Raw genomic sequence first — 19309 nt, forward strand, 5'->3', positions numbered from 1 at the left:
CTTATGTGGGTGTGCAATTGCAAACATACTTTTTCTAATGTTAGCTTGTTAATATTTTTACCAGACATTGTGTCCGACAATTTTTTATCGGACATTTAGAATTTTTAACGGTCAAAAAGCAGTAGTTACTGGCTAAAGGAAACTCTGATACACATGCTGTATACATACATACAGTTGGCAAAGTTGGAAAGTTGTTCACAAGGTTTTTTTTTTCTCTTCATTTTAGTAATTGAATAGGTGAGATTAACTACAACCAAATTTAATTACAGCTTTATTTATTAATATCGATTAGCCAGGTTTCCATTCTGAACAAAACAAATGTTTTTTATTTTTTTATTTTATTTATTTATTTATTTATTTAATATAAGCAAATCACTGAAAGAAATTAGTCAAACCAACATTGATAAAATTTTACCTGGCATGTTTTAGTGTTTATATGAAATCATGTCATTTTAAAAAGACTTTGAATAGCCTCCCTGCTCAATACAAGTGCTTTATTGTACCTTCTTTATGTTAAAGCACTTATTACTCAAAGAATGAATGAGCTGATGAAACATGTCTGCACATTCTGATTTATAAATTACATGCTGATATTAAAACCCATCGTCTACAATTTTTTTTGATTACTGAATTCAAGTTGTATTTTTATTCCTTACACTACTACTTACTACACTTGCTATAATTACTGACAGTGCTGATTTCGATTATTTTACTGCAAATCAAACATTTTTCAGATTGTTGAAAATGTTAGGCTCAGATTTACACACACTTCAACCACACAAGTTGGCATATACACTTACACCAAAGATTGATGAATAAGGAAATTGTGTGCGGAAATTGCATACGTTTGCTTTCTAATCATATTTGACCATATGCAACTTTGGTGAATAAGGTCTACTATAAACAAATGCTACAATTAACTTAAGATCTTTGAAACATAAAAGCAAAAGGTCACATCTTCCATCAAGAACTCTCTAGACTTGTGTCATGTTTTTGTAATGACAATTCATTATTATTTTTACTTTTGGGTTTTAATTAATATTAATATTAAGACCATTTGGACCTACTATGGACAAAGTAGGTCTTTGCCAAACATACTTTGAAATATATATTATGATGTACAGTGTATAGCATGTGTATTGTGAAAACATGAAATTTACATTTGTCCTTGCAACTCCTTTCTGGACAAAACTGGCTTCCAGAAGACAGAGCCAGTGAAAGCCTGGTGAACCTCCATGGGCCAGGCTTAGATTTCCACTGCGGTATCTTTGTAGTGGCAGAATCACACAGATCTTACTGTCCCTCAGGTGTCAGTCTTACAGTGCACAGTGTCTGTGTGGAGCTTTAAGACACTGGGCTCTTTCTCTCCAGGCACAGGAAAAGACATGGCACAGACACAGACGTGGATCACAGCAGGTTTAGATCCTATTATGCTGCAGGTTTAATTAAGAACTTGTTGATCTTGAGGCTTCAGCTTCACAGTGGCCTTTTGTATAGGACAAGGCTCTGGGTTTTCTCTGATAATGAAAAAGGGGTATGAAGGATATATAAGATAATGTTACATTTTCTTTACATTAAGATTAGAACAGTAATCTTTAAAAAAAAATTTAATCGCATCCTTCCTATGGACTTCATGAAGAGAGAACAGAGACATATTAGAAATTCAATAAACAACCTCTTGGTTTGTTTAAAAAATTTCACAATTGCTAAAGAAAAATTTATGCCAAAAATGTAATAAACTATTCACAACCCCCAATAATAGTAAAACAAAATACAGTCATTTCTTTTAGATGATGCTGTAAGTTGACTCTTATAAATTATGGTTATTTATGATGATTGGTCTATAAATGAATGGAAGGACTGTTCCTTCAGAATGTAGAAACATGTTTACATCCTTTCATTACAGCCTGCCAGTGCTATTTCTTTCATAACTAGTGTAGACCATATATAAAAGCCATCACATGTCCTGATAACACACCTTGCAAGACAATAACAAACAGTAGGCTCTGTCAATGTATGTGTGGCAGCTGTACTATTCTCTGAACTCTGCACTTTATTGCACAAACAGTTCTTGCATTTGTCTCATGAAAAATAATGTAAGCAAACAAGAATAATCTATATTACTATCAGTTCTAAAGAAACTGCCATCACGGTCCAGAACAAAAGAAAGTATACAAACGAATTAAACTGAGCAAGAACAACAAATTATATATTTTATATATATATATATATATATATATATATATATATATATATATATATATATATATATATATATATTTTTTTTTTTTTTGTAAATGTTCTCTTTTTTTAAAAGGCCTTTATATCGGTCTTCTGAAGTAATCAAGGTGCAATGTAAATCTTTGGGGAAAATCTGACTTAACAAGCCCGTCAAAGATCACCGCATATGAAGACCAACATGATGTAGAACTTGAGTCTGGTCTCAAGAATGTTCTGTATTGACTTGGACTTGTCTCAGTCTTGGGCATGGGTCTCGCTAAATATGGTCTTGGTCTTGACCAGCTTTGCAAAAATGACATTTGTGTTTGTCTTTTCTCTTTGCATGCACATAGTTTGACAAGTAATACATTCCTCTAGAAAACCGCCTAATCATTGATGCAAAGCACAAATGAAGCGAACTAGAGGCTTTGCCTCAAAATGGATTTGATGGTTTTCAGTCTCAATTTCATTTGGACTTAATCTTGACTAGTCCTCAACTGCAGCCGTACTGTGACTAAACATTTATTTACTTTATCTTCTTTTTTTAAATAACATTTTTGTATTGCCAAAATAGACATTAAAAAAATGATGTTAGAGATTTTAAATAGATTTTTAAAATCAATATCTTTTTTCAAAAACACTGAGGTGCTCACATAGAGGCAGTCACTACTATACACTTCAGTTAAGACTGACTCTTTCACAAACAGTCCTCTTGCTGGCTGTAAGACAGATAAAAGGGAGTGTTTGTTGTCCTGCCAGCTTTCATCAACCCTCAGCGGTCATGCTAGTGAAGGTTCTATAACTATGGACTTCCTGCATGCTCCAATAAGCATTGCTAACCTATCTGCTTCCTGTTTTTAATTAGCTCTGATGACAGACACCCTGCCTACAAGACATGCACACAAATCCATCAAAGGCCACTTTGTGTATAACACACAGAGAAACCAAAAAGGCCAAATCCTCAAAGGCCTTAGTACTGACCTCCTTATTTCACTGCCTATAGCATTGCGGAGGATTAATAGGCAAATAACTGTAGGTGGCTTTAGTTGTGTAACATGAATCTGTAATTTAGTTCAGTGAGAAAGAGTGTAAATTATACCAATGGTTATATGACAGCTTTCAGAATTGTGGGAGCTTGGAAACATGTGCTTGACATATTTTGCTCATATGTTGCTCATAAAGTTATGACTGCAGTCATTTTTGGATCATTCAGTATGCCAATTCCTGTAAAGTTCCAACATTTTTCTGCACATTTTCCAGTGCTATGAACCTAATTTGGTAATTCCTTTCTGAAACTCCATGCTTCAGAAAGAAGATAGCCATAAAATAAGCTCCCTTTGAATAAAGACAGTAAAACTGCTTCTAAAACTAAAATATTAGTAGTAAAATTACCAAAGCAACAACATAATAGTCTACACCAGTTGCTCTACCATTTCTTCTCTATTGTAGCTTTATTGGGTAATTGGTAGATTACTGGATACACACCTTCACGTCCTTGATCACTGTGGACGGCACTTTACAAATCCAAGATAACAATAAAAACTATTGTCGGGAAACAACAGAAGAAATGTTTGAAGGAAATGTTAATATAAAAACTGTAACAAGTATACATAGGTTTTCTTAAAGCTCACAGCTGTCGCTCAAATTTTGGACTTAGTTTAACTTGCTAAAATGTAAGAAAAAAATCAAATACAATGCTAGAGTTACCCATAATATTTAATTAATTAATTCATACTTAATCAGAGCTATTACACATAGAAACACTTTGAACTTGAACAAAAATAAGACTGAAATTCACAGACTTGACAGTTAATCCAAGCAATCAGTGAGATAATTGTTACATCTGATAATTTCAAACAAAGGTCCAAGGGGGTTCATAGACAAGGACAATAGCGGCTTGGAAACGATGTGGTGAGAGGTTCATTAAGTGAACTATAAATCACACACAGTTCACTGGGAAAAGTTCCTAGTTGTTCTCCTGTAGATATGACATAAGTGACGGTATGAGATGTGTCATGAGCTCAAAAATTGAGGCTATATCCCAAATGGCTCCATATTTGATGTATAGGATATTACACAGAGCATGAGCAGCATTGTGATTTGGTGATTAACGTACCCATAAACTCTAAATCAGAGGTGTCCAATCTTATCCGGAAAGGGCTGGTGTGGGTGCAGGTTTTCATTCCAACCAAGCAGAAGCCACACCTGAGCCTATTGAAAGCCAAGCTCAACTGATTAAACAGGTGGAATCAGGTGTGGCTCCTGCTTGGTTGGAATGAAAACCTGCACCCACACCAGCCCTTTGCGGATATGATTGGACATCCCTGCTCTAAAAGACGTCGGAGTCCAAGTATCAACATTAATGTTTGGATTTAAAAAATGTAACACTGTGCTAAATCGACAGTTTGGACCAGTCCTGCCCAATGCATGATTGCAGATCCCTAGAGGACAACATAACCGGTGTACTGTGATAGCTAGCTAACTTAACAATGTTAGTGAAACACTTATAGTATATTTTGACAGGTTTTACTACCGTTAAATCACAAATTATTAGAAGGAAAAATCAAGATCCTGATCTCACTTGTGTCTATCTGTGACAAATGCTAGTTTGTCTACTAGCAAGTAAACTGCTGGATAGCTATTCTGGATGGCATCAAGACATGGGGATATTTAAAGATATTTGCATTTTAATGAGGATATATGTGTAGAGGTGTTCCTTAGTGGGTTAAAATGGCACATTCAGGGTTACTTTAAGGTAGATTTTGCTGGAGTGGGGAGGAAGGGTTCAGTGTAAGATTTTCTCAGGGGACTCTGATTTCTAGACTTGTCTCAGGGTACATTAGGATATACACTGGCATGCTGAAATTGAAGGCATTAGTCACTTTCTCATACCCTACATAGCACACATCTACAGGGAGTACAGTCATTTGGGATTCAGTTTGAGACATGGCAGTAGACCTTTCCTTCTTATTCACCAACAAGGTAGAGGCTGCAAACAGGAACGTAGGCCACTTGTCCTTGAGAGGTCGCCCTGTGACAACGTGCTCAGTGTGTGCCCTTCTGCACCATCTGTGTGAAGCGGTTCGTAATGGCGAGTGTGGTGTCAATGAAGCGTTCAACACAGCTCACAAGGCACGCCTCAGTGCGCGAGTCCAGTTTTGAGCTCGGTTTCTCTATACATTTGTCCCAACACACATCTGTGAAGTTGTGCACCTGTAAGTACACACAGTCTCAACATCAATTCAAACAGCTCAATATAACAGGGTGTACTGATCCAATACGAACATATCAGGATCAATACTACCCCAAGTGGTATCAGATCTATTTTAACTAACATACATCTTACACGTGAGCACAGGGCCATCACCACTATGTTGTTTCAAAGCGTTTGCAGAGTCTCTACTCGGTTACAGTATCGGATCAGTGTCAGGTGCAGGACGATAATCAGAGCATTCATATCAGTGTCAGTCTCTCTAATAGGAGACTCTGCAGTGCAGGCTTACTCGTGTTGATCGACATACCTGAGCCTGAAACTGTGCTTTCTGTTGCTCCACAGCAATCAGACGCTGAAGTTCCGCCGTGTCCGCATTTTCCGACGAACCGCTCGACGGCATATCGAAAGTACTGAAATCCGCCATTGGCAATACTGTGCGATATTTCAGTCAGCTCAAAAGGGCAAAGCAGGGAGAGAGCAGCGTGCAACCTGGAAATACTTCCGCAGCCGGGTGGATATGACGTCACACCCAAGATATCGGCCCTCGAAAAGATTAATACAATTAAGAAAATTTCCATAAAAACCTTAAAACAAACTGCACAATATTGTCTCATTTTCCCTTTTTCTTTTTTTTTTATTCCACGAAATTATATTGACCTTCAAGTTTTTTGTAAAAAAAATACTCCTTCGGTACCTTAGGTGGCAGCAAAGGGGAAAAAACATTTGGCCACGTTTCCGATATAGAGTGGCGCAGGGATGACGTCAATTTGTATGCCAAACCCGGATATGAGTTAACATTTTAGCCCTTCCGGTTCCATCGTCCTCGAAGTCAATGGTTTTTTTAAAATGGGATTTTGGTTAAAAGCCTGAAATAAGGTCTGTGGTGAACACAAGCTCAAAATATTTTCACGTTTTGTTCTACGACATAAAATACACCAGTGATACCCCACTCAAGCTTTTACGTGTATTGAAAAAGGCGATGGCTAACAAGTTGCTAAATGGGACTACAGACATTGTCGCGGACAATAAACGTCATCACGCCGAACAGGAAAAAAATCATACTCACCAGACCGCGTTTAAAGCCTCGTGTTCTTGCAGTTTTTAGATTTGTCAGTTTATCAGTTTATAGTATTATGGAAATTTTTTTATGTATTTTGGAAAAGTTGTCGGAAGCTTGTTGATGGTGACGTTGTGTCGAGCGACTGTGGTGTAATTCGTTTATGGCATACGGTTAGCTTTTTATTTCTGGCGATTGTATTTAGGTTTCAAACTTCATAAAAGTTTTTATTTCAAGTGTTCATTTGTGAAAATCATCTTGATTGTAAAACGTGTTAGTATTGTAAACTTTTGTTGATCAGAGCATATTTTTTTGCGATAATCCAAAAGCCTGTGGGAAAATCCTATTGGGTTTTTGTCGAGGTAACCAGTGTGATGCTAACTTCTGGGTTCCGGTACAAATGACGTCATCCCTGCACCACTCTGGACCACAGACAGGAAATTATATGTGGTGCTATTTACAATATTACGATGCGAAAACGCGTCCGCCACATTGGAAAGGGACAGATTTTGTGAGATGGGGAGCTACCACAACGAACTGATTCTTTACATACGTCATGAATGAAAACTGAACACAACATAGCTAAAGCTAACATGACAGCCACCTCAAGCTAACCTTATGGCTAATAACTTAAATCATTATAAACATTGGCAAAAAATTCATTCAGCGTTACTCAGTCAGAAATCCACAAACAAGTCTTATCTAATTTTAAACATACGACCATATATTAGATAAATCTCAGTACAGTATTTAAGTGGTCCAACAAAATGCAGCATGTCCTGCTTTCTGTTCAAATGATGGTGGGGTCACCCATTTCACACAGGGAACCTCCTCTCCAAATCTAAAAAGAAATTTCCTTATTTCTCTTGGACAGCAGTAACTTCAAATGAAAGCCCTGCTGAAAAAAACCCCAACAACTATAGAAACCATTACAGAAATTCTAATGGTTTCCACTACAAATACCACTACAAACTAGAAACTAATAATTAAAACAATCACCATTATTGGTCCTTAATGGTATCCACTAGACATAACCTCCCACCAATAGAGGACAACAAATTACCAATAGAGAGACACAGGGACCATTGTAGTTTCCATTAAAACCAATATAATTTGCATTATAACCATTGTAACCATCACAAATTCTATGAGAGTTTCTATTGGTGTGTTTTTTTCTTTGCAGCAAATAAAATCGAGAAGCACCTGTTAAGTATCCTGCCTCTCAGCTTTTTCCCTCTGAGACAAAACATCCCAGTAATCTCACATGACACACTGTTCTCATATCCTCAGTATGTGCAAAAGTCTTGCACATGAAAAGAAATGCTGCAAAGCAAAGTTGCCTTCAAAAATAATTTAATTAAATGTTTCTAGTGAAAGACCCCTGCTATCAAATTGTGTCAAAACATAGATCTGGGCAAGGGTATAAAACTTTGAATGTTCACAGGAGCACAGTAGGCTCCATCTTTGTGAGATGGAAGAGTGTAGGTCCACCAGGATTAGAGCTGAAATATGGCCAAACTCAAAAACCAGGCTAGAAGGACCTTAGAGGTGATAAAGAACACAATGGCCACTCTGACAGAGCTTCAGAAGTCCTCCATAGAGATCCGGCTAGAAGGATAATTATCTCAGAAAAAAGTCACATCAATCATATTATGGTAGAGTGGCAAGACAGAAGCCACATGGCAGTATGGCAGGCACTTAAAGGACTCTGGGAACATACAGGAAAATATTCTCTGGTCTGAATGAGACAAAACTTGAACTGTTAGGATTGTGGTGGTTTAAGTTAAGCTTCAGGTTTAGAAATATGTTTATATTACATCTTTATATGCCTTGTGTGGCCCATTTGTTGTTATAATTTGCAAATGAAAAACTCTAACCCTAGCTATTCTTCTTCCAGCAGCCCCATTTTCCAGTGTATCCAGAGTATAGTGTAGGGTTAACATTAAAACAAAACAAACAAACAAACCAGCAAAATAAAACAAAAAAGCATTTCCGGTATAGAACACGCCCACTTCCAGGGTGAGCAGAAAAGCATCGTTGGATGCATAACATGCCAAACTGGATGGGCTAGAACAGTAGATGACCACATCAGGTTCCACACCTGTCAGCCAAGAGCAGTAATCTGAGGCTACAGTGGGCACAGGCTCAAACCTGGACAGCTGAAGCCTGGAAAAACATCGTCTGCTCTTTCCAATCTACATTCAGGCTCCAGACCCACTGCGACCTTGAGCAGGATAAAACGGCTACTAAAATGAGTGAGTAAATATAACTACAAATATGCGTTTAAATAATATAATAATAAATAATAATATTTTAAATAATGACCTATTTAACATTTTCAAAATTCTAAATCTTTTTGTTTATTTCCAGTTTTATCTGAAAATAATCCCAGATTTTCACTGTGATATTAGATTTTTGAATCCCAATGTATATGGAAGCATTCTTTTTCTTTGGCAACGTTGTGTACTATGTTTGTGTACTAGTATGTTTCAAGATGTAAAAGTTGTCAAAACAATATATAATGTCAATACATTTGTCACAGTTTCCCCTTTAGGCAGCGCGCTGGAGAGCATGAGGGCACACGCGTGCACGAGCAAGGTGCGCGAGCGCCCACTCTACGAATGGTGACAATCGTGACATTGTTTACCATGGACGTGTGCGTTTGTTTTGGTTTTGTTCTGTCTCTTCCCTGTTCTGTTATTGGTTGTTGTTTGGGGTGTGGCTTTATTGTTTTCAGCTGCCAGCGCTTAGCGCTGATTATGTTTGATATATATACTGCGCGCCTCCCAGTACACGGCGCGGAACATTAGATGCATTAGATTAGTTATGTTATGTTCCTTGATAGATATAGTTATATCGTTAGTTTCACGTTAGATTAGTTCATTTAGTCCACGCTGGTTTTTCCGCTCCCAGTTCATAGTCATAGTTCATGTTTCTTGATTTTGATTTCATGTGTCTTGACCCTGTTTTCTGTGACTGCGACCTTGATTCCTGCTTTGCACCATTTATGCCTGTTTGCCGATCGCCCGACCCTTTGCCTGTCTTGACTACGTTTTGGATTACGATATGGCTTTGTCTGCCGTTGTCTCCTTTAATAAAACTGTTAACTGCACTTACATCTGTCCTAATCTCCCTTATGTCTCGCAATGTGACAGATACTCCTCCTTAACATGGATGCAGCAGGAAGATGGGGGAGACATCACGCTACGTTTCCCTTGTCGGGAAATGCTCGGATTACTGGCCGCGTTTCCTGTCCGTGAAGTTCCCTCAAAGGTACACCGCTGAACTCCCACCGGAGACAGCGGGATTGGGGAGCTACCTGCTGGAGTTCCTCTGCCACTGCCAGATATAACTCTGTAGCCTGGCGTATCCAAAGCCTTACAAGAAACAGTGGCTTGGATTCTTAGTGTCCCGGTTTTGCGGCCCAGCCCATGACTGGGCGGAGCAGCTGGTAGTTACAGGGTCCACCGCCCTCAATGATGTCACTCAGTTTGCGGAACTTTTTATAGAGGAGTTCACGCAGCCAGGGCAGCTACACAATCTGGATTTACTGGGGTGGAGAGTCAATGGAATGCCCCAGGCTGACCAGGCCATTCCACATCTATTATGAGGGGATTGACAGGGCAGCCTCCACAGCTCCGCTTCAGGTTCCAGCCAATATGGGGGAGGTTTCTCCGAGATGCATTACTGAGGGCTGTGGGAAAGAGACTCAGCTACAATGTCCCACCTGCAAGAAGCTAGGTCTCCAGGAAGCATTTTTCTGCACTAAGGAATGCTTCAAGAGCAGCTGGCATCAGCACAAGCATCTACATAGGAAAGCCCTTGCGGAACTACAGCCAGAGGTCAACGTGGTGATCTCAGAACCAGAGCTTGAACCTGAGACACATGAGGTGGTCTCACCTGCCGAGCCCCAGCCAGAGGTCAACGTGGCGACCTCAGAGCTCCAGCTGGAGACCCACGAGGCAGTCTCACATGCTGAGCTCCAGCCAGAGGTCAACGTGGTGACCTCAGAGCTCCAGCTTGAGACCCATGAGGAGGTCTCAGCACCTGAGCTCCAACCAGAGGTCAATGTGGCGACCTCAGAGCTCCAGCTTGAGACCCTCAAGGAGTTTTCAATGACAGAGCTCCTGCTAGAGGCCAACATGGGGACCTCACAACCAGAGTTCTAACCTGAGACCCATGAGGTGGTCTCACCTGCCGAGCTCCAGCCAGAGGTCAACATGGTGACCTCAACCCCAAAGTTACAGTCTTAGACCCATGAGGAGGTCTCACCTGCCAAGCTCCAACCAGAGGTCAATGTGGCGACCTCAGAGCTCCAGCTTGAGACCCACGAGGTGGTCTCACATGCTGAGCTCCAGCCAGAGGTCAATGTGGTGACCTCAGAGCTCCAGCTTGAGATCCATGAGGAGGTCTCAGCACCTGAGCTCCAACCAGAGGTCAATGTGGCGACCTCAGAGCTCCAGCTTGAGACCCACAAGGAGGTTTCAACAACAGAGCTCCTGCTAGAGGCCAACGTGGCGACCTCACAACCAGAGCTCAAACCTGAGACCCATGAGGTGGTCTCACCTGCCGAGCTCCAGCCAGAGGTCAACATGGTGACCTCAACCCCAGAGTTGCAGTCTGAGACCCATGAGGAGGTCTCACCTGCCAAGCTCCAACCAGAGGTCAATGTGGCGACCTCAGAGCTCCAGCTTGAGACCCACGAGGCGGTCTCACATGCTGTGCTCCAGCCAGAGGTCAACATGGTGATCTCCGAGCTCCAGCTTGAGACCCATGGGGAGGTCTCAGCACCTGAGCTCCAACCAGAGGTCAATGTGGCGACCTCAGAACCCGAGCTCAAACCTGGGACCCATGAGATGGTCTTACCCACTGAGCTTTGGCCAGAGGTCAACATGATGACCTCAGTGCCCCAGCCAGAGGTCAACATGGTGACCTCAACCCCAGAGTTTCAGCCTGAGACCCATGAGGGAGTCTCAGCTCCAGAGGTCCACTGTAATGCCAAGTTACTGTCCCAGGTTGAGGAGATGACCAACCCAAGCTCTGCTCACACCAAGGTCCTGTCCCAGGTCAAAGAGACGGCCAACCCAAGCTCTGCTCACACCAAGTTCCTGTCCCAGGTCGAAGACACGGCCGACCCAAGCTCTGCTCACGCCAAGTTCTCAACCCAGGTCGAAGAGACGGCCAACCTAGGCCCTGCTCACACCAAGTTCCAAGTTTCCTGTCCCAGGTCGGTGCCAAAGTCAGTAAAAACCAGGTTCTGCTCATGCTCGAGTCTGTTGACATGGACAACCTAGCTCTGCTCACGTCCAAGTCTGCTGACATGACCAGCCAAGTTATCCTCATGCCAGAGTCTGTAGATACAACCAACCAAGTTCTGCTCATGCCTGAATCTGCTAACACAGCCAACCAAGTTCAGCCTGCAGAGTCCACAGAGTCCACTGCTCAGCTTACCTGTTCCACTGAGGATGTCGCTCTGCTTTCCTGCTCCACTGAGGACGTCGCTCTGCTTTCCTGTTCCACAGAGGATGTCGCTCTAATTTCCTGTTCCACTGAGGACGTCGCTCTGATTTCCTGTTCCGCTGAGGACGTCGCTCTGCTTTCCTGTTCCACTGAGGATGTTGCTCTGCTTTTCTGTTCCGCTGTGGACCACACTGTGCATTCCTGTTCCAATGAGGATGTCGCTCTGCTTATCTGTTCCGATGAGGACATCGCTCTGCTTTCCTGTTCCGATGAGGACGTCGCTCTGCTTTCCTGTTCCGAGGAGGACGTCGCTCTGCTTTCCTGTGACAAGGAGGACGTCGCTCTGCTTACCTGTTCCACTGAGAACATCGCTCTGCTTTTCTGTTCTGCTGAGGACATCGCTCAGCTTACCTGTTCCACTGAGGACGCCACCATGCTTTTCTGTTTCGCTGAGGACGTCGCTCTGCTTTTTTGTTCCGCTGAAGACGCTGCACAGTCTCCTGGTTCAGCTGGGGACATTTTGCCCAGGGGGCCGGGACTGCCAATGGAGATGGATGTTTCATCAGGAGGAGCGCCCTTGGGGGGGGTTATGTCACAGTTTCCCCTTTAGGCAGCACGCTGGAGAGCATGAGGGCCTGCGCGTGCACGAGTAAGGTGCGCGAGCGCCCGCTCTTCAAATGTTGACAACCATGACATTGTTTACCATGGACACGTGCGTTTGTTTTGGTTTTGTTCTGTCTCCTCCCTGTTCTGTTATTGGTTGTTGTTTGGGGTGTGGCTTTATTGTTTTCAGCTGCCAACGCTTAGCGCTGATTATTTTTGATATATATACCACGCCTCCCAGTACACGGCGCGGAGTATTAGATACATTAGATTAGTTATGTTCCTTGATAGATATAGTTATATAGTTAGTTTCACGTTAGATTAGTTCATTTAGTCCACACTGGTTTTTCCACTCCCAGTTCATAGTCATAGTTCATGTCTCTTGTTTTGTGTCTTGACCCTGTTTTCTGTGACCGCGACCTTGATTCCTGCTTTGCCCCATTTATGCCGTTCGCCTGACCCTGTGCCTGTCTTGACTAAGTTTTGGATTACGATTTGGATTTGTCTGCCTTTGTCTCCTTTAATAAAACTGTTCAATTCAATTCAATTCAATTTTATTTGTATAGCGCTTTTTACAATAGACATTGTCTCAAAGCAGCTTTACAGAAATATCAACATGGTATACAGATATTAAAGGTGCGAATTTATCCCAACTGAGCAAGCCACTGAGTGGCGACGGTGGCAAGGAAAAACTCCCTAAGATGTTTTAAGAGGAAGAAACCTTGAGAGGAACCCGACTCAGAAGGGAACCCATCCTCATCTGGGTAACAACAGATAGTGTGAAAAAGTTCATTATGGATTTATATGAAGTCTGTATGGCCTTAGGAGCAGCCGTAGTCCCAGCAGTCTGGAATTAAAGAAGATTTGAGCTCCATCCAGAGGCAGAAAGGATCTGGATCTCTAGTATCTCCATAAATTCATGTGGGGCTCGGCGAAAGGAGAGAGGGAGAAAAAAGATTATTATGACTGCGAAGTAGTAGAACAGAATCTAGTCAGGGTAGGCTTGAGTAAACAAATACATTTTAAGCCTAGACTTAAACACTGAGACTGTGTCTGAGTCCCGAACACTAATAGGAAGACTGTTCCATAACTGTGGGGCTCTATAAGAGAAAGCTCTTCCCCCTGCTGTAGCCTTCACTATTCGAGGTACCGTCAAATAGCCTGCATCTTTTGATCTAAGTAGGCGTGGCGGATTATATAAAACCAAAAGGTCGCTTAGATATTGTGGCGCGAGACCATTTAGTGCTTTATAGGTTAATAAAAGTATTTTATAGTTAATGCGAGATTTTACTGGGAGCCAATGCAGTATTGATAATATCGGTGTGATATGGTCGTACCTTCTAGTTCTAGTTAGGACTCTAGCAGCTGCATTCTGGACTAACTGGAGCTTATTTATATTCCTACTGGAACATCCAGACAGTAAGGCATTACAGTAATCTAATCTAGAGGTGACGAATGCATGAACTAGTATTTCCGCATCATGTAGTGACAATATGTTTCTTATTTTAGAAATATTTCTGAGATGAAAGAAGGCTATCCTAGTAATATTATCTACATGAGCATCAAATGATAGGCTGGAGTCAATAATCACTCCAAGGTCTTTAACTGCTGCACATGATGAAACAGAAAGACCATCCAGAGTAACCATGTGATCAGAAAGATTACTTCTAGCTACACGTGGGCCTAATAAAAGTATTTCTGTTTTATCAGAATTAAGTAGAAGGAAGTTAGTTAACATTCAATGTCTAATGTCCTTTACACAATCCTCAGCTTTACTAAGCTTCTGTCTGTCCTCTGGCTTCGCTGAAACATACAACTGTGTATCATCAGCATAACAGTGGAAGCTAATTCCATGTTTACGAATAATTTGACCTAGGGGTAGCATATATAAAGTAAAGAGCAGTGGGCCTAAAACAGAACCCTGTGGAACTCCAAAAGTAACCTCAGTACGCATGGAGAATTCACCATTTACATCTACGAACTGATAACGATCGGTCAGATAAGACCTGAGCCAGGAGAGGACTGTTCCCTTAATACCAACAACATTTTCTAATCTATCAAGGAGAATAGTGTGATCTATAGTATCAAAAGCTGCACTAAGGTCGAGTAACACAAGCAGAGAGACACAACCCTGATCGTAGGTCAGTAGAAGGTCATTTACTACTTTAACTAATGCTGTCTCTGTGCTATGATGAGGTCTAAACCCTGACTGATACATTTCATGAATGTTATTCCTATCTAAGTACGAGCATAACTGCTTTGCTACAACCTTTTCTAAAATCTTAGAGATGAAGGGGAGATTTGATATTGGTCTATAGCTGGACAATTGAGACGGGTCAAGATCAGGTTTTTTAATCAAGGGTTTAATAACTGCTAATTTAAGTGATTTAGGTACATAGCCAGTGCTTAGGGAAGAATTGATTATATTTAGAAGTGGTTCAATTACTCCTGGACAAATCTGTTTAAACAAACATGTAGGTACGGGATCTAGTATGCAAGTTGATGAATTGGCTGAAGAGATTAATGTAGCTAGTTCGGTCTCTCTAAGCGAAACTGTTAACTGCACTTGCATCTGTCCTAATCTCCCTTACGTCTCACGACGTGACAGCATTGACTAATAAATAAATCATACTGGGGTATTTGCTGTCCTAGAAAAATAATCAACTTAAATTTAAGTAATCAATAAAAGCTACAGTGGATATAAAAGGTTAAAAAGAAACCAAGATAAATCGTGTTTTTTCCGCCTTTAATGTGATATAGCAACCAACAAAATTCAACTGAACAAACATTTACACTGTTTGCATGTGACAACAATCTATTCTATTCTTCACATGTCTGGTCTACGAGGAATAGTGGTTAGATAGAAGCCCTTTATCATGAAAAAAAAAAAATCAACAACAACAACCAAGACCTCTAATTGTGGTAAAATGTGTTATAGTCTGATGAGAAGAAGGTAGAATTTGTGTTGGCATAATTCTAAACAATGGTGCAGAAACAGCTTGTCACTCAAAGGTCAACCCTGGTCAAGTGAAGCATGGTGCTATAGGTCTGCTTCTCTTCAGTGGGGACTGGGGTTCTATTCAAGACAGAGGGAATAATGGATAGCTCTAAATACCCATCTATTTTGGTACAGTAACTGCAGGCTTTGGTTACACAGCTGAAGATGATGAAACGTCACACTCCAGAACGATAACAACCCAAAACACAAATCCAGCTCAACCAAACAATGGCTTCAGAAGAAGAAGATCAATGTTTTAAAATGGCCCAGTCAGAGTCCAGATCTAAATCCTATTGAAAACCTGTGGAATGACTTGAAGAGGGCTGTGCACAGGAGGTCCCCTCATATTTTGATAGATCTGGAGCATTTTTGCAAGGAAGAGTGGAATAAAACTGCCAAATCAAGATGCGCCTACCCAAAAAGACTGAGTGCTACATTACAAGCAAAAGGTGCATTAATAAAGTTAAGGGGTGTGCACACCTATGCAACCAGGTTAGTGGGGGTTTCCCCCTCCCTACAATGTGCCTTTTGTCAATTGAATTTTGTTGGACACTGTATCAAAATAAAAGTGGAAAAAGATCTGGCATAAATTATGAGACATTTTTACATCACAAAAACCTGCAATTTGAACAGGGATGTGTAGACTTTACATAATCCCTGTATATGAGTTTTAATAAAAAACACAACAAAACAAACAAACAAACAAAGTATGTCATATGAATACATGTCATTTAAACCATATGGTTAATGATGTCAAGGTTCTGATACCTGTCAGTGGTGATTGATATAGGAACAGTGATATCAATCAAAATTCACATTTTGTTCTAATAATGATAGTTTACTGAGCTCAAGCTTGCTTTACTCCAAGGTCAAGTTCTAAAGATATTTTTGAGTCAATTCAATGTTAGGTGATTTAATATAAATACTTTTGGGGAAATGTGAAACCCTGCTCTAAAGGGTTTAGGCATGTTTATTTTTATTACCAGGAAGTAGCCTGGCCCAGTTACAAGCATGTTTACATAAGTCGACCAAAGATCGCATTCCTGCTCCAGTGCAAAGTAAAAGCATCTGGATTACAGTTGCTCGTTTCTTTTTGCTGTTTCAGTTTTGGTGAAAATAGTTAGAAATAGCCATGATGGGTAAGTCTGATCTTTACTTTTGCTGTTTACTTTTGATTATTTCTTTGTTCTCCAGTCTACAGCATATCAAACATGTTTGTAGCTTTTAATTTTATGTAATGAAATCAGAGTTCACATGCATACAGTATGTGTCTCTGTTCTATTGTCAGTGACTATGCCCTCATTTGGCCACAGAGGTAACAGACAACACTTGCTGGGTCTGTCAGTAATGTATGTCATTTTATAGTTAAATAAAGGGTTGGGTGGTGTCTAGAATTACCTGTGCATTATATAGTTTGAATGCATTCTTTCCAGTCAATCAGAATCGAGTATTCAGACAGACCATGGTATAAGATTATATGTTTAAGCATATAAACATATATTTAAGCAAGAGTACAGTATTCCATAAGCCTGTGAATTCAGTACACTTTCCCTGCTAATAGAACAGTAAAATAATAAGCTTGTGATCATTAAATATGATCACAATTATGTCAAGTCAAAATTTATTTCTAGAGCGCATTTAAAAGCAGTGAGAATTGCACCAAAGTGCTGTACAATAAAATGTTGAGCATATAAAAAGAAAGCATTAAAAGAAAACAAAATATGCTTTCTATATGCAGTGTAACAATATAAACACATTAAACAGAATGCAATCATAAAACTTCAACATAAAACCCTTAAACCAATCTTAATCAAAAGCCAGAGAGAACAAATAAGATTTAAGAGCTGGTTTAAAACTGGCTAGTGAAGGAGGATACCTCACATTTAAGGGCAGACTGTTCAAAAGTTTAGGTGCTGCAGCAGAGAAGGCCCTGCCATCCTTAGATTTACAGCGACAATGGGAGACAGTTAAGAGAAACTGATTACGTGACCTATGTGCTCTTTGAGGAGAGTAAGGAATCAGAAGGTCACTAATGGATTTTGGTGGGACACCAGATAAAACCTTGTACACAAAAACAGCAATTTTAAAATCGATTCTAAACTTTACACGGAGCCAATGTAAAGTCACTAGAATGTGAGAAATGTGATCCCTCTTTTTTGTGCTGGCAAGAAGTCTCGCTGCTGCATTTTGGACAATTTGCAGGCGAGAGATCGAAGTTTGAGGCAGGCCACAGTATAGAGAATTACAGTAGTCCAGATGTGATATTATGAATGGATTCAGTCTCCAAATCTTTTGGGGGCAGAAACTGTTCTAATTTCACAATCGATCTCATGTGAAAGAAACTGCCCTTTACCACTGTACTGATTTGTTTCTCAAAATTTAGTGATAAATCAAATTTAACCCCAAAATTACTTACATGTGGTTGAACACCAGCAGAAAGAGAACCTAAATTAAAAGCAGATGGAGACTTGGAGGGGCCTTAAATCAGAATTTCACTTTTGTTTAATTGCAGAAAATGATTTGCCATCCAACATTTAATCTCCTCAAAACAGTTGCAAAGCAGTCCCAAAGTATAACTACTGTCAGTTTTAACTGGTAGATAAAATTGTGTATCATCAGCATAGCAGTGGTAGGAGATCTTAAACTTTTTTTCAAAATAACACCCAAGGGGAGCATATAAATTGAAAAAAAAGAGGGCCTAAAATGGACCCTTGGTGCAGACCGCATAACAGGGGAGCCGACAAAGAAGAAAACTTCTTATGTATTAAATATAATCTGTGGTTACTATCCATTTTTTCCCATCAAAATTGTTAATCTGACCAAATATATTATGATTTACCTTAAAATCAGTAGGCAGTGACAGAAACCCTACTTTCATATGATTGGAATGTAAATATAATATAAATATAAACATATAACATAGCATAAATACATCTATAGTATATAGTAACATTATACTTATTTCATGTCTCATTGTCTCCTCTAAACAAAATGCTTTCATGTGTATCAAGACAGGCATATGAATGGTCAATGATCAACATTCATGAATTATGTGTGGCACAAAACAAACAACATTCATTCAAAAGAATATCTGCTTGGAGAGAATTGAGCCTTGAATGATGGTGTCGTCCAAGTCTTCCTGTACCACCACAAGTGTCACATACAAGCTTGCCATTTCTACTCCTTAGCCATAGATGGCCTTTACAAAAAAAGCTGAATTGCTCCTCCTCTGCACCATAGACCTCTAGCAGGAGCGGGATAACAAAGACTCACTGGGGTCAGGTGGTGTGGCTGGGACAGGCACACTGGGGTCAGGTGGTGTAACTATGATGTTCTGGCTGGGATGGACGTGGGAGGCTGTGCTGTCAGAATCTTGGATGAGCAGGTCATAGGAGGCTGCTCCATTGGCCTCAGGCAGGATGTGGGAGGCCACGCTGTCTGCCTCAGTCAGGAACAGGGCATGGCAGGCCTCCCTGATGGCCTCTGGCTAGAGCTTAACTGTGTAGGCGACCTCATCCGCCTCTGGAGGGAGCTCTACAGGGGAGCCCGCCCTGTCGGCCTCTGGCTGGAGAGGCCACCTCATCGGCCTCTGGATGGATGTCTATGCCCTCCTTTCCTTCTTGTTTTGTTTTCTTTATGTCCTGTCACCACCCATGTCCTGTTGGTGTCTCCCTCATTTGTCCTAATTGCTCACACCTGTTTCCATTTACCATTTAATTAGTTTGTGTATTTAAACTCCACGTTTCTTTGTTCTTAG

At 40.6% G+C, this 19309-nt stretch overlaps 2 protein-coding genes across 4 annotated transcripts in view; one reads left to right on the forward strand and one right to left on the reverse strand.

Moving 5' to 3' along the window:
- Positions 1-3923: 3923 nt before the first annotated feature.
- timm8b (translocase of inner mitochondrial membrane 8 homolog B (yeast)) lies at positions 3924-5949 on the reverse strand. The gene is made up of 2 exons (XM_053617759.1): positions 5742-5949; positions 3924-5433 (listed from the first exon to the last, which is right to left on the reverse strand). The coding sequence occupies exons 1-2, from the start codon at positions 5856-5858 to the stop codon at positions 5266-5268; spliced, it is 285 nt and encodes a 94-aa protein (XP_053473734.1). The 5' UTR covers positions 5859-5949; the 3' UTR covers positions 3924-5265.
- Positions 5950-8415: 2466 nt separating this feature from the next.
- bco2a (beta-carotene oxygenase 2a) overlaps positions 8416-19309 on the forward strand; it is a 35979-nt gene continuing 25085 nt past the window's right edge. The window contains exon 1 of one of the 3 annotated variants that reach the window (XM_053617757.1): positions 8416-8746. In XM_053617757.1, the coding sequence (XP_053473732.1) occupies positions 8743-8746 (4 nt within the window). In that variant the 5' untranslated portion in view covers positions 8416-8742. Of the gene's footprint in view, positions 8747-9124; positions 9148-16479; positions 16692-19309 lie in introns of those variants that run through there. The other 2 variants (XM_053617758.1, XM_053617756.1) reach the window with 2 other exon arrangements.

Source organism: Ictalurus furcatus, chromosome 28 (assembly GCF_023375685.1).
Source record: "Ictalurus furcatus strain D&B chromosome 28, Billie_1.0, whole genome shotgun sequence".
NCBI classification, from domain to species: Eukaryota; Metazoa; Chordata; class Actinopteri; order Siluriformes; family Ictaluridae; genus Ictalurus; species Ictalurus furcatus.